At 43.9% G+C, this 25,729-nt stretch overlaps 1 protein-coding gene across 5 annotated transcripts in view; it reads left to right on the top strand.

The window, feature by feature from the left end:
- rab27a (RAB27A, member RAS oncogene family) overlaps window positions 1–24,970 on the top strand; it is a 191,634-nt gene extending 166,664 nt beyond the window's left edge. For 4 of the 5 annotated variants that reach the window (XM_072278470.1, XM_072278474.1, XM_072278471.1 and 1 more), the window contains 3 exons: window positions 8,040–8,143; window positions 9,886–10,009; window positions 23,735–24,970. In XM_072278470.1, coding sequence (XP_072134571.1) covers window positions 8,040–8,143; window positions 9,886–10,009; window positions 23,735–23,936 — 430 coding nt within the window. In that variant the 3' untranslated portion in view covers window positions 23,937–24,970. Of the gene's footprint in view, window positions 1–8,039; window positions 8,144–9,885; window positions 10,010–15,572; window positions 15,724–23,734 lie in introns of all 5 variants that reach the window. The other variant, XM_072278473.1, reaches the window with a different exon arrangement.
- The last annotated feature ends 759 nt before the right edge of the window (window positions 24,971–25,729 follow it).

The following is a 25,729-nucleotide window of genomic DNA, read 5'->3' on the forward strand; positions in this document are numbered from 1 at the left end:
CTGTCACCCTGTGTTTTATGTCTGCATCAATAGACCCAACCTCATCCCCACTGTCAGCTGTTCTTATCTTTTTTTTCTTGTTCAACTAAAGGGCAGTGCAGTGGGCAGCTGTTTCATACCAGAGCCTGCTTCAGTCCTGCCCTCTGGTATTGTCTTTGCAGAGTTTGCATGTTCTGCCTGTGACTATGTGGGTCTCCCTATGGCGGTCTTCTTTCCTCCCACTTCTCAAAGCTGTGCAGGTTAGTAATCTGCTTATTTAATATGTTCCTAGAGTAGGTGAGTGGTGGAATCGGGGTAGAGAATAAAAAATTAGAATGAACACAGGATTGGCATGACTGAGTAGCTGATAGGTGGATGACTTGCTGGGTCAAAGACCTATTTCCATGCTCTCTCTCTCCATAACAAGGATGTATGACCTTTGCACATTTCTTTGCTCACTCCCCATGCTGCGAGCAGTCCTGTGCAGAGCAGTTTATAGTCCATCATAGCACTCTGTATTCTGGGAAAACACTATTCAGGAAGCCCACACCTCTGCCACCTCACCGCTGGTGCCGCGCCCTGCACCGACTCAAAATTCCATGATTTCATCAATATACAAACCTCTGATTACCTCTGTCTTCAATATACTGGATGATGGAGGAACATGCATAGGCCTAGGGGTTTCCAAAGGTTCATCAACTTTGGAGAATGAAATTTACTCGCCTTTGAGTTTTTTAGGCCAACTCCATATTTTTAATGTGAACGAATAAAACTGCAGATCCTGTAGGTCAGAAATAAAAGCAGAAAATTTTGGAAACAGTGCGTTCATTATCCCATTCCCTAGTTTGGACACCTCAGCAGGGAAGGAATGAATCTGTTAACCTCTGAGAAATTTGCAATTTTCAGCCTGTCTGTTTTATTGCCAACTCCAAAGCCCTGGCAATCATTGCAGTTTCTACACCATTCTTATGTTCTTGCTGGACCAAGGAAACTGGACGCATTCCATATTACCATAACCCTGTGTGATTGCAGAAGGTAATCTGTACTCGTGTACTCAAAGCAACTTGCAGTAAACATTGGCAATTCATTTCCCTTCCTGTTTGTTCAGCATCCTGCACTCCCCCCCATCCCAATACCAAGGCTTTTAACTCCCCTCCCCCATCCCAAAACCAAGTCTTCTCAACACCCACATCCCAATACCAAGGCTTTTTAACCCCTCCCATCCCAATACCAGGGCTTTTTAACCCCCACATCCTAATACCAAGGCTTTTGACTCCCCCATCCCAATACCAAGGCTTTTTAATCCCCCATCCCAATACCAAGGCTTTTTAACTCCCCACCCCCCCATCCCAATACCAAGGCTTTTTAACTCCCCACCCCCCCATCCCAATACCAAGGCTTTTTAGCTCCCCGCATCCCAATTCCAAGGCTTTTTAACCCCCATCCCAGTACCAAGGCTTTTTAATTCCCCATCCCAATACCAAGGCTTTTAGCTCCCCCCCTCATCCCAATACCAAGGCTTTTAACCCTCCCCATCCCAATACCAAGGCTTTTTAAACCCCCCCCCATCCCAATACCAAGGCTTTTTAACTCACCCCATCCCAATACCATGGCTTTTAACTCTCCCATCCCAATACTGAGGCTTTTTAACCCCCCATCCCAATTCCAAGGATTTTTAACCCCCACATCCCAATACCAAGGATTTTTAGTCTTTCACCAATTAAAGAAAAACTACTTATTATTATTTTCTACCATAGTGGATAATTTTCCATTTTGACACATTGGACTTAAAACACAGTAGCCTTGCACAGTCACTTAATGTGTCTGTATTCTACCTGCACCTCATTCACAATTCACTCTGCCAGCCCCCTTTGTCCTATAAGTGTAAGGGGGTTTCGACTTTTATGTTACTGCGGAGGCTAATTAAAATGGCATTTTTGTTATGTTAATCTGGGGAATGCGGCTTTGTTGTGCTTTAACGCTGAGAAAGTTTGCGCTAGCAGCTTATTGTGGTTTAGAGGGTGATAAGAGGGTGCTATTAACCAATTGGGATAGTTGTTATGGTTTTGGTGTATTTGAAGATACTGTTTGCGAGGGGGTTTGGGGGCAGAAGGCGGGAGAGCGAGACAGAGGATGGACGAGGTGCTGTGAGTCCGCTAACGGGGTCGGACCCTGAGTGGGACGTTCGGCGAGGAGACGGAGACGGACTCGTGTGGAGCGTCTGGTCGACCACCGTTGTTGGTCCCAGGCGGCCGGTCGAGGTGGTCCGAGGGGGTCACAGGGTGAAGAAGAAGGTCCTTGAGCTCCAACGGTTTTTGTGCACGAAGAGATTGAACTTTGATAAGTGTTGGCGCCTTTTTTTTCCCATTACTTTCCTCTCTGTATCAAATGCATATTAATGTCATAGAATTAGTAATATCTATAAACTGTAAATCATTTAATTGCATCTGGTGTATTGTCTGTTATTTGGGCGGGGTGGGATACCTCACACAGCATCCACACAAACGAATTACCCAGTTTGGCGGGGCCGAGTCTGTTTCCCTAGACGACAGCGAGCCGAGCGACCCTGAGGGTGGCCAGGAGGGCTACATAAGCAAACCCAGATGTATTTCACATCCAAGTCATTGATGTAGAGTGGGAACTACTGAAACCATAGCACTGATCCCTGTGTCTCCACAATTCACATCCTCCAAACCTGAGGAGGACCCTTTGGTCTTACTGATTGCTGCCGCTGTGCTAAGCCCCTAAGTCACATGGCCTAGTTCTCTTTAACTCCACTTGAGGCATCTCAAAGTTCAAACACTCTACGTTCACTGCTTCTCTCTTCTCTAACATTTTGGCCATTACCTCAAGAAATTCCACAAGATTCTTTAAACATAGTTTCTCTTTCATAAGTTTGTATTGACTTGTTAGGGAATATTCTGAAGTTATGTGAATATAGCAGATATTAATTCAAGCAAGTGCCAGTCTTCAGTTCTTAATGTAAGTTGTAAATTGCAGATGGTAATGAAGTTAAAAGCATACATTTGGAAATAAACGATGCCGTCTGTAGAGCACACGTTGCCCACTTCTCAGGGTTGGCTGTTCAAGAGGTGATGCATAAGGCAATGTGGTTAGGCTAATTTGGCCAGCGTCAAACCAGGCATCATGGCTAAGTTATTTACAACATTGTAAACTAGTTCAAGAAAGCTTGCAGACCAGACTGATATTATCACCTGGCACATCAAATAGCTGATCTATCAATAGTTGGGAGATACAGTATGTATACTCAGAGAGCCAGCCCTAACAACATTAATTTTAGGTGACTGGGGTCCCTGTCCCCAGAACCTTTTAGTCTATTTGTGTAAATTACTTTGTCCCAGCAAAGGTGTTTGAACATTCAAAGGCATTTATCACTATAATTCAAAGGATGCACTGTTCACCCAAAATATTGAATAGAATCGGAGAGGACAGGAAAATTTTTAATTGGGGAAGGGCAAATTATGAGGCTATAAGGCTAGAACTTGCGTGTGTGAATTGGGATGATGTTTTTGCAGGGAAATGTACTATGGACATGTGGTCGATGTTTACAGATCTCTTGCAGGATGTTAGGGATAAATTTGTCCCGGTGAGGAAGGTAGAGAATGGTAGGGCGAAGGAACCATGGGTGACAAGTGAGGTGGAAAATCTAGTCAGGTGGAAGAAGGCAGCATACATGAGGTTTAGGAAGCAAGGATCAGATGGGTCTATTGAGGAATATAGGGTAGCAAAAACAGAGCTTAAGGAGGGGCTGAGAAGAGCAAGAAGGGGGCATGAGAAGGCCTTGGCGAGTAGGGTAAAGGAAAACCCCAAGGCATTCTTCAGTTATGTGAAGAACAAAAGGATGACAGGAGTGAAGGTGGGACTGATTAGAGACAAAGGTGGGAATATGTGCCTGGAGGCTGTGGAAGTGAGTGAGGTCCTCAATGAATACTTCTCTTCAGTATTCACCAATGAGAGGGAACGATGATGGTGAGGACAATATGAGTGAGGTTGATGTTCTGGAGCATGTTGATATTAAGGGAGAGGAGGTGTTGGAGTTGTTAAAATACATTAGAACGGATAAGTCCCCGGGGCCTGACGGAATATTTCCCAAGCTGCTCCATGAGGCGAGGGAAGAGATTGTTGAACCTCTGGCTAGGATCTTTATGTCCTCGTTGTCCACGGGAATGGTACCGGAGGACTGGAGGGAGGCAAATGTCGTACCCTTGTTCAAAAAAGGTAGTAAGGATAGTCTGGGTAATTATAGACCAGTGAGCCTTACGTCTGTGGTGGGAAAGCTGTTGGAAAAGATTCTTAGAGATAGGATCTATGGGCATTTAGAGAATCATGGTCTGATCAGGGACAGTCAACATGGCTTTGTGAAGGGCAAATCATGTCTAACAAGCCTGATAGAGTTCTTTGAGGAGGTGACCAGGCATGTAGATGAGGGTAGTGCAGTGGATGTGATCTACATGGATTTTAGTAAGGCATTTGACAAGGTTCGGTATTCAGAAAGTCAGAAGGCGTGGGAGCCAGGGAAGTTTGGCCAGGTGGATTCAGAATTGGCTTGTCTGCAGAAGGCAGAGGGTGGTGGTGGAGGGAGTACATTCAGATTGGAGGGTTGTGACTAGTGGTGTCCTACAAGGATCAGTTCTGGGACCTCTACTTTCGTGATTTTTATTAACGACCTGGATGTGGGGGGTAGAAGGGTGGGTTGGCAAGTTTGCAGATGACACAAAGGTTGGTGGTGTTGTAGATAGTGTAGAGGATTGTCGAAGATTGCAGAGAGACGTTGATAGGATGCAGAAGTGGGCTGAGAGGTGGCAGATGGAGTTCAACCTGGAGAAGTGTGAGGTGGTACACTTTGGAAGGACAATCTCCAAGGCAGAGTACAAAGTAAATGGCAGGATACTTGGTAGTGTGGAGGAGCAGAGGGATCGGGGGGTACATGTCCACAGATCCTTGAAAGTTGCCTCACAGGTAGATAGGATAGTTAAGAAAGCTTATGGGGTGTTAGCTTTCATAAGTTGAGGGTTAGAGTTTAAGAGTCGCGAGGTAATGATGCAGCTCTATAAAACTCTGGTTCGGCCACACTTGGAGAACTGTGTCCAGTTCTGGTCGCCTCACTATAGGAAGGATGTGGAAGCATTGGAAAGGGTACAGAGGAAATTCACCAGAATGCTGCCTGGTTTAGAGAGTATGCATTATGATCAGAGATTAGGGGAGCTAGGGCTTTATTCTTTGGAGAGGAGGAGGATGAGAGGAGACATGATAGAGGTGTACAAGATATTAAGAGGAATAGATAGAGTGGATAGCCAGCACCTCTTCCCCAGGGCACCACTGCTCAATACAAGAGGACATGGCTTTAAGGTAAGGAGTGGGAAGTTCAAGGGGGATATTAGAGGAAGGTTTTTTACTCAGGGAGTGGTTGGTGCGTGGAATGCACTGCCTGAGTCAGTGGTGGAGGCAGATACACTAGTGAAATTTAAGAGACTACTGGACAGGTACATGGAGGAATTTAAGGTGGGGGGTTATATGGGAGGCAGGGTTTGAGGGTCAGTACATTGTGGGCTGAAGAGCCTGTACTGTGCTGTACTATTCTATGTTTTAAATGATGTGCTTGTAACTGTTGAATTGTATTGAATTGCCTACTTAACGTGATGTACTTTTAGCCTTGTGAAACTCTACTGAAAGGGGCTCCAGAAGAATGCATGCTTGTCGTGATGAATAAGGACTTCTCTGCTTCAATGTCTCTCCGGTGACTTCAATTACAGTCACAACACTCAATTTTACAATCTTTTACTATTTTCCTAATGTCCTGTAACCACTTCCTAACTGATACACATTGGTATTGTTTCTGCATTGATGCTGTGATCCTGACTAATACTTGCCAGTATTGTTTCTGCATTTGTGTTATCTCACTGGTCTGCAGTTCCTTGCTTTTCCTCTCCAAGTAATTGCTTTCTGTTTTTGCCTTCCAACCTTTGAGAACTGTCTGGGATGTCTGGAGGATGAAAAGCTTTTTCTAAACCTTGGGACGTGGGTCATTAGTTCTGGGGACTTAATGTATTTTATTGCCATTAATTTCTCCCAACTTTGTTTTGTTCCTACTAATTTCTGCAGCTCCACTGTCTCTTTAGATCTGTGGTTTTCTCCAGTACTTCCAGTTTTCTATGGTGGATCAATTCTGTGGTGGACCAAATATTTCTTGTAATTTCTCAGCCATGTCCTTATTTCAGTGTAATGTCTGTCTCAGCCTTTAAGGGACCCCAGTAGTTTTTTTCTGTTAATCTTTTTCCATTTTCAGTGTATTACTGTCGTGTTCTGCCATGTTGTACATTCCTTCTAGTCTGGGTACTAACTTTTTTCCAGTCCTCAGCCTTCCCTCTTTTTCTTGCACTTACCTTTGATTGTGTGATGTCCGTGATTTTGCTAGAATTGGAGCACTTTTACTTTTGAGGTTTTTGTGCCTTAAAGTTCATGTGTTTGGTGTAAATTATATCAAATTCACAGCAATAGGACCCTATGTCCACTGAGTTTGCACTGACCATCAACCTCCCATAATATGCTCCTACATTAATTCCAGTAAATACTTGTTCTACATTGATTTCCTATCCATGGACCTGCACAATTGTATTACTGGGAGTGCTGATCAACATCTTGTGTTTCTGCTGAGGCCTCCCTTGTGTGGTTTTTGTGATATTACAGGGATTGAGTTTGATGTCTGATTCTGGCATGTAACAAATACTCATTACTGAGTGTGCAGATGGGGTCTGGAGAGTAGGAGATGAAGTTGAAAGTGTGGGTGGAGTTGGGATTGGGAATGTGGGAAGATTTGTGGTGGGAGCTGGGTCCTGGAGTGCTGGCAGCTTTTGGCTTGTTTTGACCTTTCCAATGGCCTCAGTGTATCTGCATTGTGTTTGGCGTCTGTAGGAAGTCAGTTTCCTCCATCCCTCAAGAATAATTCTTTACATTTCCAGCACTGCTTGTTCACTATCACAACATACCTACCTTAGCCAATTCACATATCATGCTTTCAATTACCCTGATTCAAGGTTTCAACCCAAAATGTCGACAATTCTCCTTCCCTCCTACAGAGCCGCTCAACCTGCTGAGTTCCTACAGTAGATTATTCTTTGCTCCAGGATTATTTGTAACTAGGATCCCACTGTAGAGAAACCCACATAGCTGGTGGAGGTCATCAGTCACTGGCTGGGCCATTTGCACAGAAGGTTGGACATAGGTGGTGGAGTGGAATGAACTGGGATTTCACAAACTAGCCCTCGAGGTGCTGCTGTTGTACAGTTAACTATCTAATGAATATCAGCACTCCTGTTTCTTTTCAGAAAGGAGTGCAGTTCCTGGCATTTTACCCCCAGTGAGCTGACCTTTCTTGCTTCCAGTTTCTTGTATCTCCATGCTTTCACAGTTTATTTTAGATCTAAGGTGCTTAGGAACGCTCAACTATTCTTCTCACTTGCATTATTCGGGTGAAGTACAAGGCAAGTCTCGGCCGCGTTCTTCCAGTCACTTCCCGCTCTCAATTTGATATTTTTTGCATTTCCGATATAAATTGCAATTTCCCTGATCCAACTATGGAAGTAATCAGAAGGCTGTGACCGGAGTCTGGTTTGGCCTGAGGTGGGAGAAGGTCCCCCACATTAGATGCTGTAATCATTGTCTTAGAGTTTAGAAAGAGACTCCTGTCCTCTAATGGAGGGACCTTTGTCATTGAACAGGAGGTGAAAAGGTAAAGGGGTGTGGGGCTGAAAGCTCATTTAGGGAATAGTGGGTAAAATGTGAGTGAGCTTAAGAAGGGTCTCCCTTGGGAATTGCTGTCTGTGTGTGCTCCAGCTTCCCCAGGCAGGAGCACCGGTTGTTTGATGGCATTTCAGTTACTCTGATTTGGTATTTGTGCACGGACTCAAGTACGGGTGTCAAAAGGTTTCTGTTTACATCTAATTTCAGTGACTCTGATTTGGTATTTGTCACAGACTCAAGTACAGGTGTCAAAAGGTTTCTGTTTACATCTATTACAAAGGATGCTGCTTCTCCTCCAGGTTCCGTAGCCTAACGACTGCTTTCTTCAGAGATGCCATGGGTTTCCTGTTGCTGTTTGACTTGACAAATGAGCAAAGCTTCCTCAACGTCAGAAACTGGATCAGTAAGTTCACCTGGGGAGGCAGTTCCCTTGCATTTGGAAGTTTGCTTCTGCTTACGTAAAACATTGAGAGTGTGTGTGTGTGTGCTCTTTTTGTGCTTTGACATGGTTGGCATTTGCACAGGTGCACTGATGTCTGGGTTTCTCTGCAAGATCAGAGAGGTTTGATCTCTCCAGCTTTTGTTCTGATGGTCGGCAATAGTGGAGATAAAAGAGTATTCACCTGCCTAACCACTAAGATTTGTAGGAATGCAGGGTTAGGGCGATCTGCATGAGACGGGTAGGAAAGACACAAGATATGTCTTTATATTTGCTCACTTTGGTGTTTTAGCCTTAATTCCACACTCACTGTTGGTTTTATATAAATATCAGGCATTTTGTTTTACTGACCTGTATCCCTCTGAATTCCGCTGCCATTCACTGCTGTCTTGTGTCTGTCCCCTCCACCTGGTAAACAGAGTTGCAGCAACTCTCCCTGGGCTCCACCTTCAACCTCCTGAGTCTATTTCTGTAGCTCACACTACCTACGTGGCAATATTATCCAGCCTCTATCTGCAGTATTCTGACTGACAGAATTTGTTTAATCCCTGGTGAATTAATAACGTAAACCACCTTTAACTAAACTGCTGACCACAAGAACATTGAGATTTCAGAGGGAATGAGCATAAAAACAACTTCCGAGATTTTAATATTATGTGGAGCCCTCCTTGCCAATATTTTAATAATTTTCTTTTGAAGATGTGGCAGAATTTGTTAGTCTCAGCCCGAATGTAGCTCCCAACCATCCCCCTTCTCTCCCTCCCCCAACATTGTTAGGTGGTTATTCCAACCTCGCACTCCCAGCGCTAACCACTAGTTTTCACAGCTGAGGTTTTTGTCGTACAGTACAACGGAGCAAGAATCATTCTGGGTTTGCAGATTTTGTGGGAATTTAATAAACAAGGAAGCCAGAGACATTTGGGGAGTTTAAATTTGTCCACGAAAGATTGAAATGTGCTCTAGTGAAATATGAGACTTGCCTCCAACTGGAATGATATGTTTCTGTCACTTTGGTGTTTTATTTTTACTGCACTTCATATGAGAAGCAGGAGGACCTAACGCATTGAGAAGATTTGAACTGGCTGCGGCATTGTGTGCTGTGCGGACACCCCCGAAAGCCTAGGCTTGCACTCTCCATGTTGTTGCCTCATGTCCCAAGGAAGTCAGACAGCCCATACTGTACCATGTGAACAGCTCTTGCTCCAAGTGCTTCCAGTGTTTTACATTGCATTCATTTTAGTGCAAGTTCTTGAATTGTTTAAAATCAGAGAACTCTTTTATGAAGGATTGCTTGTGAATAAGACTCCTCTGTAGATAAACCCATATTTCTGATGAGGAATATCAATCACTGGCTGGAGCACCTGCACGACAGCTTGGACACAGAGAGTGAAGATCTCACAGATCCTACGGTCTACCTTTGTTCCACAGAAGCCTGCTGGTGAAGTGTACAGACCTGACAAAACTAGCCCTTGACAGACGGTGCATGTCTCTTGCTGATTAAATTAAATCACCTCACTACTTTTTATTTTAAGAAGAGAAATACTTCTTTTTTTGACCCAAGAGCATTAACCCTAGGGAGGTGATTAATGTTGGAACTCCCTTTTTGTTTTCTGTCCTCTAATCCAATGGGTAATCTGATGGATATAATGTTTCCCTTTTCAGTGCAATATGATTGACTGTAGTTAGATTCTTTCATTTATTTCTAGGTCAGCTTCAGATGCATGCATATTGTGAAAACCCGGATATTGTATTGTGTGGCAATAAATGTGACCTGGAAGACCAGAGGGCTGTAAGGGAAGAGGATGCAAAGGAGTTGGCAGAGAAATACGGGTAAGTGTCTTTGCAACACACATCAAAGTTGCTGGTGAACGCAGCAGGCCAGGCAGCATCCCTAGGAAGAGGTACAGTCGACGTTTCAGGCCGAGACCCTTCGTCAGAACTAACTGAAAGAAGAGCCAGTAAGAGTGTCTTTGGTTAGGTTAGTGATAAGGTTGTGAGTTACACCTGCATTTTATTGGATACAGGTGACCCTTTCCCCCGGCTTCATTCTTAAGAACTGGTCTGGATCACAGATCTGAAGCTGCATCATCTGCACGTTCACCAGCTGTAGAAGGGAGTTTAACCTCCGTTTATTTCCATATCTGTTCGCATGACCTCTGTAAAAGTCAATTTTATGCTGAATATCAAACTTTTGGGTGGTGAGTTGTGAATTCTGTTGGGGTGAGTTTCTGAAACCTAAGTGGGTGGTAATGTAGAGATCACCAGTGCAGTGGAGAAGACAATCGATGCTCTGTATGACGGCGGAGGAAGTAGTAGCAGGTTCAACAGCAAAATGTGAGATTACAATGGAACAGTTCTTCCTCTGAGTGTGAGAGTCAGATATTGCAGACAAATTCTAGGAACTGCAATGGAACAGCGGGAACAAAAGGGTTTTGGGTTGTAGGAAGTTGGACCATAAAACATAGGAATAGAGTTGGACAGTTCAGGCCATTGAGTCTACTCCACCATTTAAGCATAGTCGATTTATTTTCTCTCTCAACCCCATTCTCCTCTCTCTTCGGAGCCTTTGCCACGCATCCCGATCAATTACTGTAGATCCTCCATGTGCAGATGCACTTTAGGTATGCGAATAAAGTTTTAGTTATGCAGCATGATGTGGTGCTGCGGTGTTGCGTAACCTGGGAGTAGGGTGTACTTCACCTTGTTTAATTCATTCACCAATGTAGAGACTGGGAGTCAGAGCCACCTGGCCCCTGAGTTGTTGTGCCAGGTGAGTGATTAGCCCTCAACTCTGCACTTCTGCCAACCTGTCACCCTATTCACTAATTATCCAACCAAAAATATTCAGATTATTTCCATTGTCCTATGCGGAAGTGGGTTGCAACCTTCCGAGAGAACATATTTCTTTCAAAAACTGATGACCCCTTACTTATAAACACCCCCCACCAGGGTATAAGATCTACCACAAATGTCAACGTCCTCTCCGTCAACATCCTGTCAACACCCCTTAGGATCTTGCAGTCTTCAGTCGGGCATCCTCTCATTTGTACAGACTTTGCCAGGTCCAAGCCTGGTCTGTCCAACACTTCACTCACGAGACAATGTCCCCATTCTGGGCTTTATTCCAGTGGCCCTCAGACCTGATTCTAGTGTATGAACACATGCTCTGGTGTGCTCTCCACAGTGACCTGTAGAAATGGAGTACAAGTTACCTTTGCAGTGTTTAGTTCCGCCACCAATAAACACCACCTTCCTGTTAGCTTTCCACATTAGCTGCTGTACCTGTCTACCAGCCCTCTGTAAGTCATGTACTGGGACACCCATGTCCTTGTGTAGCACAGGGTTCTGAAAGGGTAAACAGTTTCAGATTCTTGGCATCAATATCTCAGAGGATCTATCCTGGGCCCAACACATTGATGCAATCACAAAGAAGGTTCTACTTCATTAGGAGTTTGAGGAGATTTAATCTCACCAAAGGCTCCTGCAAATTTCCACAGATGTACTGTGGTGAGTGTTCTGATTGGTTGAATCACCACATGGCATGAGCAGGTTTGCAAGAGGCTGTAGAGGGTTGTACGAGCTCCATCACAGACACACCCCTCCCCCCACCAAGGATATCTTCAAATGATGGTGCCTGATGGAAATTGGATCTATCATTAAGGTCCCTCACCTCCCGGGACTTGCTCCCTTCTTAGTACCACCATCAGGCAGAAGGCACAGGAATCCGAAGATCCACACTCAGTGTTTTAGGAACAGCTCGGCCATCAGACTTCTGAATGTCTGTGAACACTACCTCACTATACCTCTTTTGCACAATTTATTTATGTCTTGCACTGTAAAGCTACCGCAAAACAACCAAGTTCACAACATTAAGTCTGTGATCATAAACCTGATGGGCTTCATCATTGTTCTATATTAATAATCTCACAAAGTGCTGCAGACTATTGTTTCTCCATAGAATTTACATGGAAGATTTGAGTGTTTCTGGCCCAGGCAGGGCAGTAATATATAATTAGCTATGTAATTAAAAGGATTGTTATGTGCTCTGTGCCAATACTAAAAGTATGGTTTGTTAAATAGAAGTTTTGTGAATATTGCATTCTTAAATGTTGATGTTGAAAATTCACTCTCCTCTGCACTGCTGTCTTGGGTTGTGTGCTTGTTTTCCTGTTACTTGTAGCTGGTGAGAAGGAACCGAGTGCAGAACATCACTTCATCTTGTTTCTCTGATTTGGTTGTAAGACCTTCTTGAAATGTTGGAGTTGCTTTGCTTAATTTCATCCGTCGCAGGGAGTACACAGATTCCTCTGTGCACTTTGAAGTCTGTTATTCAATAATATAATACCACTGCCTTCATGTTCAGTGTCTGGTTTGAAGATTGTGAACATAACCACTTTGAAATATAGACAGTTATAGATAATGATAAGGATTACCAGTGTTAAAGCTCTAAGTTATAGGGGAGTGGGGTGGGGAGGATCTGACAAAGGTAGATTGCAAGTTGACATTTTCACCGTGAGAAACTTTCAAAGAAGACCAGTGAGCATTCAAGGCGAGCATGTTCCTGTCAGGGTGAAAAGTTAAATAGAACAGTACAGCACAAAAAACAGGTCCTTCAGCCCATAATGTTATACTGCACCAATCAAATGGCTAACTAAGCTAATCCCCTCTGGCTACACGATGTCCATATCCTTCCATTTCCCTCACATTCATGTGCCTATTTAAACATCTCTTAGAAGTCCCTAATGTTTCTGCTTCTACCACCACTCCAGACACCCGCCACTCGCCACTCAACAACAACAACAACAATTTGCCCCTCACATCTCCTTTGAAATTCCCCCTCTCACCTTAAATGCATGCCTTCTGGTATTAGACATTTCAACCCTTGGAAAAAAGAATTTATCTGTCTAATCTATATATACATCTCATAATCTTGTAAACCTCTGGTCTCTGCCGCTCCAGAGAAAACAACCCAAGTTTATCAAACTTCTCATTATCGCACGTGCCCTCTAATCCAGGCAGCCTCCTGGTAAACCTCTGTTGCATCCTCTCCAAAGCCTTGATGTCCTTCCTACGATGGGGATTTATCCCAGGCAGCTATGGGAGACGGGAGTGGATTGCTGCTGGAGCTGGACAATCTCAGTGGAGTCAAGAAGCATCTATGGACGGAAATGGGCAGTTGACATTTCAGGTTGAGGCCCTTCATTGGAAAGGAGCGGTCCAGGTGAGGGCTGAAGGGATCCAGGGAATGTTGCAAAGTGGATTCAAAGTTGGCTAGGAATATAAGACAGAGTCTGATGGTGGAAGATTGTTTCTACAAGTGGTGTCATGTGAGGATCAGTGCTGGGGCCGTTGCTGTTTGGAATACAGGTGAAAGATATGGAAAGTTGACTTTGTTTTTGCTCTAATTCTGTTCTTTCTTGTAGAAATCATTTATGTTTATGTTTTTCTTCTGGTAAGGTAGTGGCATGCTCAGAAACACCGGCCTCTGTGGGGCCTACCGAAGGTGTTGTCTTTTTTAATGATCACAGCACCTTGCTGAACATTAAGAACTACAGGTCTACCCCATCAACGAGTTGCTCGTAGGCGGAGGAGCTGGACTTGTTGCTGCCTGCTACAGAATGGTGTCAGAGTTGGTGCGCAAAGGCAGTGTGCAGGCTAACAGCGAGTGATTGTCTTGGACACTTTTCTCGTGATCACAGGTCTGGTCCACTGGTTTGTTGGAAAGATCGATGGCGGAGGTTCTGCATGGCCTCGGCTGTGACGCGGACTAGGCCTCATGCTACAGTATCGCCTGTCTCAGCCTCCCTGGAGAAGTGGCGCTGGAGATGGTGTAGTGTCCATGCTGGATTGGGGACTGCACCTACCCATCGGTGCTGCTCTCCAGTGTTTGCTCAGTGGAAGATGAGCTAGTTTGTGTTTGTCTGTGCACTGCTGCAGGCTTGCCCTTGCCAACCACATCTATGGACTCTGGACTTGGACAATGTTATACTTTTGCTTGTGTGACTGTGTGCTGTGCATGACTGTTGGCACTGTGTTTTGCACCTTGGCCCCAGAGGAGAGCTGTCTCATTTGGCTGTATTTATAGAAATTCATGTATGGTTGAATGACGGTTGAACTTGATATTGAATGCTGATTATATGAGGACATAGATTTAGGGTTAAGGTGGAAGAGGTTTGCAGAGAATCTGAGAGGGACATCCTTCACGCAGAGTGTGGTGAGTACCTGGAACACAATGTCAGAGGGAGTGGTTTAAGTGAGGTCACTGACACCATTTAAGAAGGCTTTAGATGAAAACTTGAGTTACCGAGGCACAAAAAATTAGAATTTTGGGGGGACAGGCTTAATATTGATGGGTGTCCACAAGTCAGTGTGGAAGAGTCATGCTGATTGGTCAGTGATTAATATGGATGGGTATCCATTGGTCAGTGTGGAAGATTCATGCTGAGTGGTCTGTTATCCATTCTGTATAATTTATGGCTTTGTGAAAATGGTTATTTTCTCAGTGTTGACAATAAAGTGTTGGAAGAGAGATGAATAATTGTGGACATTGGAGGGTAAAGAGCAGTTTACTTTGTCTACCACCACTGGCAAGTTTGAAATATGTTTACCACCTTTTGAAAACTGGGCAATGAATGAACTCAGTTGGGAATGTCTGCCGTGGTGAGGGTGATTGCCATGGTGAGGGAGCAGGTGCCAGGGTGAAGATGATTACCGAGGTGAGGTTGTGGGTGCCACGGTGAGGGAGCGGGTGTCGAGGTGAGGGAGCGGGTGCTGATGTGAGGATGATTGCTGAGGTGAGGGAGTGGGTATCGAGGCAAAGTTGCCTGTGCCGATGTGAGGTGTGTGTGCTATAACGGGGTGGGTGCTGTTGACCTGTGTTGAGCTGATGTACAGCTGTGTTGTACAGTATTTTGCTGAGCTTCCACTGTGCTGCGTGGAGGATGTCTGCCAGACAGCCCATTTCATGACACATGGCAGTGATAATAAACCTGACTCTGGTGCTCTCTCCAACTGTAAATCTCAGGAGTTGTTCTTGAAAGGAACAAAAATAATCTTTCTCGGTGATGGTGGTTATTGGAATCGAGGGACATTGCGTTGGTATAGAATAGTGACATTGAGATATGGGATCAGTCATGGTCTTTTAACAATGTCCAAGCAGTGCAAGGAACTTGCCTTTGCTTCTACTCCTAATCTTACATCTCAAAAGTTCACATGAAACAAACTTTTTTTAATTGATTGATGCCGCAGGAAGCTTGAGGATTGCGTGTAAGAACAATTTCCAGGTAAAGGTCAGTGATTTGAATGGCACGTTTAACTGGACTGTCTCAGGATCCTCAGTCCATGTTAAAGTCATAAGATCTCAGAAGACCTGAAACTGTCTTATGTTCCACAGTCTCATCACTATGAATAATGAGTCAGTGCTTCAGGAGAAGGTTCTTAATTGGGTGAATTTGAAGAAGTTCATGTCCATTAGCAATGAAAATCTGGAAAGCTTGATTATCTGAAAAAGTTGTGTTTCGTACAGAATGGAGCAAACAGAGATTGTGAGTAAAATTCAGAATACAATTTTAGTCTGTGATGTTTTCATTTGTTCTACTGGACATAACACATCAGCAGAGGTGCAATCACTGCCTTTTCTTTCCCACACTTTTCATTATGCGTGTTGCTCTCTGATGTATTGGTTGTAGTCAATGTGTGTGTCTATGACTGCTCATCTATTATGTTTGTCCTGTCCAGATTCTATTACTTTGACATGTTTGCAGTACGTATCTCTGTGGAATCTGGAGCTTGGTTAGAATAGTTTTCTCAGCGAGAGTGGAGTGGAGTTTTAATGTTATCAAACTGAAGTGGGCAAGTTAAAGGTAAAGGAGATATTAAAGAAAAATTTTATTTGGAGAAGTAACACCTGCATCCAACCATAGGTAGCATCTTCAACTAGAGTATTGTTAGCAGCTTAATGTTGTTCCCTCTTATTCATGATCTTGACAAATGCTTGAATTTCTCCCTCATTGAAATTGTGAGTGCAGTTATTTTGTGATAGGCAGTTTATGCATTACAGACTTCGTTTCCATAGCAATTCTGAGTCACCCAAAAGGTGTGCTAGATGGTTACGATGGTGGGTGTGAGTCAGCTGCTGTTCTGTTAACAAGGACAAAAGTGCGCTGGGCGGTGGGGTCATGATGGGGGATCAAGTGGGAGAGCTGTGCGCCAAGGTTCAGCTGTGTGGGAAGGGAGGTGGAGGCAGTCGTGAGGTGTTGGGGTGCACACTGCAGTTTGGCACCTTGGGTGATCAGAAGTTGCCTGGTGATGCTTGGACTTAAGGAGCTTAAGTGGTGAAACTCTTTGTACCCACTACTGTGAATGAAGACTTAGTAGTGATGAATGTAGAGAATCTATTAGTCTCACTTCCTTCACACATTTCTAAAGGAACATTGCACAGGGAACATTGTCACCCTGAGCTTGACTAACATCAGCATGTGACAGTGAATCATGATCAGATCTGTCCTGTTCAGTACACAATTGGGCACAATTGCCCTCTGCTCCAGGGGAAAAAATGAGTAGTCAGATGTATTAGAAAGAAGTAATGCCATGCACCTGCATTTGTAGGTGAATAACTTTGCATGTTTCTAATTTAGCCCCAGCCTGTTGTTTGTGTCTGAGCATGGGTTTTGATTAGTGAAGTCCTGGTTCATTGTCAGCAGGGGACTGTTGTAGGGCAGTTTCTGTAATCTCTGTTTAACGAGATCTGTAAGTCCCTGGAGTCTGAGGACCTGTGAATAGAGTTTTATTAATTGACCATAAGGAGACTATATTAGGAGTAATCAGCTTTACAGAATTTATTAAAACATGACCTTGCTTTGCCATAACTGAACTACTTCCAACTGTAACCCTGTCTCTGAACAAACACACTTACTGAGTTCGTTACAAATTCAACAACTCCAATGTCATGTCTTACAAAAATGTATTACATTTTCATGTGCTCCACTGAGCAAGGTTGATCAAGAACTGACTGTGGGAGCATATTTGTTTTTCTAATTACGTTCTGATTATACTAAGCTTAGGAAGAATTTTATGATAGTGAATGTTTTGAAATAGCATTTTCTGAGTGAGGTTTTGCTTCTGCATTTTGAAGTAGTGTGATATTTGATGTTCTAACCTCACTGCCACCACGTCGCATTGTCCCAGAGCAGCCTGCAGTGTTCCTTTCCTATTCCTCTCCTCGTAACAATTCCGTTTCCCGGGTCACCCACTGTTCACAGAGGAGAAACTTCACAGAGCAAATGTGACCTTTGGCAGGCTGGAATAGTTTAGAATCCCTAAGGTTGTATTGTGTTTGATCAGAAGGTGAGAAGCTGTACCTTGAGCTTCCTGGGAACAGTGCGAGATATCAGAAACTGAGTAAGAACGAGATGTTGAATTAAAGGCACAGACACAGGAAGCTCAGGAGCTGTTTTATGGCAACACACACAAAGTGCTGGAGAAACTAGTAAGTCAGGCAGCATCCATGGAGGGGAATAAACAGTTGATATTTCAGGTCAAGACTCTTCATCAGGACTGGAAAAGAAGAGACAGAAACCAAAATAAGGTGGTGGGGGAGGGAAAGGAGTAAGAAGGTATAAGAACCAAACTGAAGAAACATCGTTGTGAGTGCTGTATGCAGTCCACTAGATTGGAAGAAGTGCGAGTGAATCATTGCTTTATCTGGAAGGGAAGAGATACCATATCCCCAGTGGTTACATGGCAAGGTGCCAGGAGGTGGGCTGTTGCTATTGAAGATGTGGAAGAGTGAACTAGGGGAAGGGTCCCTGATGTTGTAGTGGCAATGATTGATGAAGTGATGTTGGGGTTGGTCTGTGGGGTGATCTATACCACTTAAAAGGATCATTAGACCCTCAGTGAAAGGTTTTTCCTCTTACACTATGGTGTTTGAAATAACAGCCTATGTGCAGAGGTATAGCCACACTGGGCTGCATCTCACTTGAGGCTGCCCACCAAACCTCACACTCCAGCCTTCCTGCAGCAACACTAATCTTTTGTTAGTGGAACAGCACATAGTCCTCGGACAACACAGCCACACACCTCCCTGTGTGACAATACAGCCACACACCTCCCTGTGTGAGGTGGAACAGTACGTGGTCCTCGGACAATACAGCCACTCACCTCTCTGCCTCAGTACTGTCAGGTGGATTTCGCAGCTTAAAACAAAAAGTTAAATAAAAATAAACATTAAAATTCGGCAGTATTAACTGCCCTTCATTCATTAAAGTTAATAAAAAGTTAAAAGGGCCTCATTAAGACAGGCTGACTGTGCCTGTGATGTGGTGTAAGGTTGAGGGACCACATGGAGTTGCCCTGGGTGTACAGTGTGCTCGGAGTTCTGCACTGCAATGCATGGGTGCAGAAGTCGGGAAGGTGTTGGAACATGGCCTGCAGTTTGAGCTAGTGCTTCTCTACTAACCTCACCGCTGGTTGCTGCCGGATCAAGATTGTCCCGTGTAAAGTATGTGAGAGATGATACAGCAAGAAGGAATTTTACAGAACTACCATTACACATGGGACATGGTAGATGCAGGTGAGGAGGGAGATGATGGGCAGGTTGACCCAGGTGGGGGTGCAGACCCGAGCTGGAGGGTGCTGCTGGAGACAGGAAAAGCTGCAGGTGCTGGAATCTGATCAGTGAGGAAGCTCAGGGGAACCAGATGATAGGCAGAGGGAGCCGGTGGGGGAAAGGGGGCTGGGATGGGGTGGAAAGAAGGTGGGTGGGGCAGAAAGATAGAGAAAGGGGCAGAGAGGATGTCGTTTTCAGTGTACATACCTATGGGCTCCCCGACATCCTAATCAGGATCTGATGCAGGGTCAACATGTACCTTAACCTTGAAGGTACTCCCTGGCTGAGTCTTTCCAGCATTTTGTTTTTGTTCAAGCTCTTTCACTGCATATATTTGTTCTTTACTGGAGAGAGGAATTTGCTGTGTTCTAGTTTCCTCTGTCTGAATGGTTAAAACTCATCTTTGAAATTTATTTTGAAACAAATCTTGTTACTTGTTACATACACCTGTTAGGGTGCATTCTCCAGATACCTTATAAGGTAACCGTAGCCTTCAGCCAGGAGCAGATGTCATCAGGTGGTTCCCAACCTTCACCGAGTGTTTCGACCCTTAACCACGACACTCTCCAGTTGTTGGGCTGGCAGTGGTGGCTAAATCACTGCCCATCTGCTCCTGGCTTCCAGCCTCCCTCCTCTCACCTACTCCAAATCCAACAAGAGGCTCGTTCTGCCTCTTCCCCCATCCTACAAGCTGCTTGTTTTTTGCTCCTTTCGTCCAGGCCCAGAGCTGACAGCAACCGCCATGCTGATTTGGCTGGGAAGCCTCTGCAGCCGATCTCCACAGGGAACAACCATGCCTGCCATCCCTTGTCTTTACACTCCTGCAGTAAGGGCTGGTACTTCAAGGCCTTTCTCTCGTGGGCCTCTTCCCATCCCTCCTCCCACGGCACAGTCAGCTCAACCAGAATTATTTTCCTGTCTTCAGCTGACTACAGTAAAGTGTCTGGGCATAGGGTTGTGTGCACCACATCTGGGAACTGCAGCCTCCTTCCCACATCGACCCTCATCTCCCAGGACCTGGCTGTTAGCCGCAGATTGGAGTTTGGTTGTTTCGTTATGAAAGGCCTAGCTCCCTCTTTGATGAAGGTGATGGCCTTCCTCAAATCTGTGCCAGCCGTCCTCTTCTTGCATCTCTCCCGCTCTAGTGTGTCAGCAAGAGCCAGAAGCACCTTATCATGGTGCCACCTATACCATCCCTGAGTTAGAGCTGTTTTACACCCGGACAGTATATGAGCCAGTGTCCCCTTCTGACCACAGAGCTTACAGTTCGAGTCCTGTCTCATCCCTCATGTGTACAGATGTAATGGCGAAGGAAGGGTGTCGTACACGGATCGCAGGAGGAAGGAAATACAGAAGGGCTCCAGTCTGAATAACTCCTCCCATGAGATCTTGAGCTTGGGCAGATATAGTGTGTTGATATGGTGTGAACATCTGCAGGGTGATAGAATTAAAGGAGTGAATGTCAGTGGAAGGAATTCCGCCCTGTTACTCCAGAGAAACTCACAGGAAAAGACCCATGTGCAGAAAGCAACGATATTAGACTTGGAGTAACTGATGTCCTGTTGTAGAACTGAGCATAACCACGTAGAAAAGTGAAGCTGAATTAGGTTTAAAAAAAACGTAGGGTATATGATCAGACTCCAGGAAAGAGATTTTGACAGGAGGAAGAGTAGAAGACAACTTGTATACTGTCTGCTGCTATCTTGGTGCCAGTGCTGGGTAGGCAGTATTTAGGCCTCAGTGAATAACATAGAAACATAGAAAATAGGTGTAGGAGTAGGCCATTCGGCCCTTCGAGCCTGCACCGCCATTTATTATGATCATGGCTGATCATCCAACTCAGAACCCCGCCCCAGCCTTCCCTCCATACCCCCTGACCCCCGTAGCCACAAGGGCCATATCTAACTCCCTCTTAAATATAGCTAATGAACCGGCCTCAGCTGTTTCCTGTGGCAGAGAATTCCACAGATTCACCACTCTCTGTGTGAAGAAGTTTTTCCTAATCTCGGTCCTAAAAGGCTTCCCCTCTATCCTCAAACTGTGGCCCCTCGTTCTGGACTTCGCCAACATCGGGAATAATCTTCCTGCATCTAGCCTGTCCAATCCCTTTAGGATCTTATACGTTTCAATCAGATCCCCCCTCAATCTTCTAAATTCCAACGAGTACAAGCCCAGTTCATCCAGTCTCTCTTCATATGAAAGTCCTGCCATCCCAGGAATCAATCTGGTGAACCTTCTTTGTACTCCCTCTATGGCAAGGATATCTTTCCTCAGATTAGGGGACCAAAACTGCACACAATACTCCAGGTGTGGTCTCACCAAGGCCTTGTACAACTGCAGTAGTACCTCCCTGCTCCTGTACTCGAATCCTCTTGCTATAAATGCCAGCATACCATTCGCCTTTTTCACCGCCTACTGTACCTGCATGCCCACTTTCAATGACTGGTGTATAGTGACACCCAGGTCTCGTTGCACCTCCCCTTTTCCTAATCGGCCACCATTCAGATAATAATCTGTTTTCCTATTTTTGCCACCAAAGTGGACAACTTCACATTTATCCACATTAAATTGCATCTGCCATGAATTTGCCCACTCACCCAACCTATCCAAGTCACCCTGCATCCTCTTAGCATCCTCCTCACAGCTAACACTGCCACCCAGCTTCGTGTCATCCGCAAACTTGGAGATGCTGCATTTAATTCCCTCATCCAAGTCATTAATATATATTGTAAACAACTGGGGTCCCAGCACTGAGCCTTGCGGTACCCCACTAGTCACCGCCTGCCATTCTGAAAAGGTCCCGTTTATTCCCACTCTTTGCTTCCTGTCTGCTAACCAATTCTCCACCCACACCAATACCTTACCCCCAATACCGTGTGCTTTAAGTTTGCACACTAATCTCCTGTGTGGGACCTTGTCAAAAACCTTTTGAAAATCCAAATATACCACATCCACTGATTCTCCCCTATCCACTCTACTAGTTACATCCTCAAAAAATTCTATGAGATTCGTCAGACATGATTTTCCTTTCACAAATCCATGCTGACTTTGTCCGATCATTTCACCGCTTTCCGAATAACATTTCATTGCTGTTCACTAGATGCTGACCCCAAGCTGATTGTCTGTCAGTGCTGGTGTGAGATTACTAAATCACCTTGCATGTGTGCACAGCAGCTCCCTGGAGTCAAATTTGTTACTGTGACAGTAGCAGAATCCAGGCAGGGCAAGAACAACTTATGAAGTGTGGAGGTGAGACTTGTTGCCAGCACCTTTTTGTTTTATTATTTGCTACATTTGTGCTGGCATAAATAAGATGTTTAAGGTCTAAATTAGCTACAGTTCATGCCAATTAATATGACTGGTGTCAGTGTTAATATGGTCAGCCATTAGCTCCAATATCATATGCAAGGTCAACAACATAGGAGGATTTCAGGACCTTTTTCCTCAACCGTTACCAAGGCTATGAGCACGCAGTGGGGCAACAGTTACCAAGGTTGTTAGCACGCAGTAGGGCAACAGTTGGTGCCTTTGCCTCACAGGTGCAGCAACCGGACTTTGCCCTGAGCTCGTGCTGTCCACATGGAGTTTGGGTAAGTCAGTCTGATAACATCTGGGTTCTTGCTTACCTTTCCAAATACGAATAAATCCTGTCACTCAGAATCCCTTCCAAGAACTTTTCTGCCACTGATTTAAAACTCACTAATCTGTAGGTCCCTAACTTATCTCTTATTGCCTTTCTTGAATCAATTTACAACATTTGCAACATATACCAGTTTTCTGGTACCTCACCCTTGGCTAACGAATATACAAATACCTCTGTCAACACCCCAGCAAGCTTCTCTTGCTTCGTGTAACCTCCTGGTCACACCCTGGGGATTTATCCACCTTTATGTCATTCAAGACCTTTAACACCATCTCCTTTATGTGTTATGCTCCAGGATATTACTGCTCCCTTCCAGAAACACACCAGTTTCCTTGTCCTTCTCCATAGAAAATACAGATAGAAGTATTCTTTTAAGAGTTCATCCATTTCCTGTAGTTCCAAACACCAATCTGTATGAAGATCTACTTTCTCCCAAGCTCCCTTTTGCTTTTAATATACTGTATTTATGAGATATTTAATATTATCTGCTAAGAATATCTCATGGCCCATTTTTGCCTCCCCATTGTTCTCCTTAAGGGTGCAACTCCATCCCTTATGTTTTTCAAGGGACTCACTTGATCCCAGTGGCCTATACCAAACGAGACCTCCTTCCATTTGCTGATCAGACTGTTCATATACATAAGAACATAAGAAATAGCAGCAGGAGTAGGCCATCCAGCCCGTCGAGCCTGCCCCGCCATAAGATCATGGCTGATCTGTCCGTAACTCAGCTCCATCTACCTGACTTTTCCCCATAACCCTTAATTCTCTTACTATGTAAAAACCTATCTAATTGTTTTGTTAAATATATTTAGTGAAGAAGCCTCAACTGCTTCTGTGGATACCATATCCCTAATCCTGCTCTTCACTCTAACAGCAACATGCTGGCCCTGAAGTCTCTATATCTCAGCTTTAAAAGCCTTCCACATGTCAGAAGTCCCTTTAACTTGAGGACATTATATCTTTTTCCATTGTATTGTGAAGCTAATAGAATTCTAGACACTGGTCCCAAAGTGACACCTTCTCTTCCCAAAGACACTGCCTAACCAGTTAAGGATTTCTAGCATCTACAAATTTTTTGATTTTCATTTGCAAGGATTAGTAAATGTTTTGGTGCAATTCAACAATGCTAAAACCTGAATGTACATTGGCAGTATCAATCAGTTTATGGTTTGATGTTAAGATCTGAAGCATGGTTGATCATTGCAATATGCGCACTTGGACACTGTACTATAATCAGTAGGTTAATGGAAGTAGTTATTTCTGTTTGTGATGAGCTAATGGTTTCTTGCCTTCTACACAGACTTCCCTACTTTGAAACCAGTGCAGCAACTGCATCCAATGTGAACAAAGTTGTGGAGACCCTGTTGGAGCTCATCATGAAACGCATGGAACGGTGCGTGGACAAATCGTGGATACCTGAAGGCGTTGTAAGGTCCAATGGCCACAACTCCACGGAACATCTAAATGCAGAAGACCAGGACAGGGGGAAATGTGCTTGCTAGATTGATCTGTACGGAACCCCTTTTTTTTGTTGATAATTGAACATTGTTTGTTTCTTAACCAGATGCATGCTGTCCACCATACTATTATTTTGGTATAATTAGAACAAAATGATTTACTTATTTGTGGACCATGTGCAAGATAAATGAAAGGGGTTGCTGATGCCTTATGTAAATCGATATGTACTCTTTGTTTCTACAGGAAGTCTACAGGCTGACTCCCAGCAGTAGTTTTATTATAGGTTGCTGGGTAGTGTCACAAATGAATCGCAAGCAAGCCATTTTTGGCCATTGCACGTAGTAGCTTTTATGAGTATGGACCAACAGCCAAAAATGTCCAATCTATGCTTGTATAATCTAGATTTTACTTGGATCTCACTGATACACCATACATTTCGGCTCTTTGTTGCCCTCTGTTATTTTTACAATACTATTAGGGCTTCTGAAAATCAAACAATCTTACTTGCTATTGGAATTGTTATTTATATTTTCACTACTAATTCCTGGCGCTTGTGATCTGAGCAAAACTAAAATGTATTAGGCTTCCTTTTTTTTTTCTGGACAAATGTTTAATTTCTGTGCAAATATGTGCCGACATGACTTCTGGCGCATTGATGAGTTTTTACACTGGAACGATGCCAAAAAGTTTTAAACCTGCCAAATACTTGATTGACAGATTAGATTGTATGCGAAGTTGAGTTTTGGAACTCTTGTTAGAAAACATTGTTTTGCCTTTAGTTTAAAAAAGAGTTAATGTACTTCAGTTGATTTTTGTAGATGTTGGGTTACGGTAAGTAAGATCAGGGCGCACTTTACCAGAGATTTCTAAATTATCACGACAAACCCAATGTGTTCTGCAGTTCAGAATGTCAGAAATACTAAATTTCATCGCATTAAAAGATTATAGAATATAGATGTAATTAAATTTGATACAAATTGTTGTATTTTTTCTCAAATTTTATCTATATACAATGTTTTAAAGTTGTCTTCTGAAAATACTGTCAAGATGTTCTTTCTAATAAAAGAAAATCCCCTCATCTTTTGAGTTGATGTGTACAGTATGTGTTTAAAATAAGTATGTTTGTCGAACTGGTGGCATTTACATGGGGAGTTAAATGTGGAAATAGACTGGAGAACCTGTGGTAGTTCATCAGCTGTCATAATCCTGAGATAGCTAATAATGCAATGCCTTCTTCCTTGTGTGTCGTCAAACCTTTGTATGATGAATTGCTTCAATTAAGTAGTTTAATTGAGAAGTAAATGCACATTTGAGAATCTCTGATTTTATCTTCAGTTGCATCATACAGGGAAAAACATTAAACTAAATGAATACTTTTTTCAATAGTCTATTAACAAAGGAACTACAGTGGTCCAGTAACTGTGGGGGCGGGGGGGGGTGGGGGGGGAAACAAAGTTTTAATTTAATTTAGCTGCTAATCGTTTGCATTAACTTGAAATTTCCATTGCAAAATGTTTGAAATGGGTGGAAAATGACATTAAATGGTTTTAATTCTGACCTAAATAGCCTTCTCAAGTTTCACCAGGGGGCTTGTATTGATTCTGTTGGCTCAGATAAAGATGACTTATAGTTGATTCTGTCAAATACTGGTGTAGATTATCTGCAACACACAAAAGTAGTTGTTTACATCCGTTCCTGTAACTGGGCAGCGATTTGGTGCAGCAGGTAGTGCTGCTGCCTCCCAGCCCTAGCAACAGCTTCAACCCCAACCTCTGCTGCTGCCTGTAAAGACGTTGCTCACTCCCTCTGAACAAGTGGATTTCTCCTGAGCGTTCTG

Source organism: Mobula birostris, chromosome 14 (genome assembly GCF_030028105.1).
Source record: "Mobula birostris isolate sMobBir1 chromosome 14, sMobBir1.hap1, whole genome shotgun sequence".
Classification (NCBI taxonomy): domain Eukaryota; kingdom Metazoa; phylum Chordata; class Chondrichthyes; order Myliobatiformes; family Myliobatidae; genus Mobula; species Mobula birostris.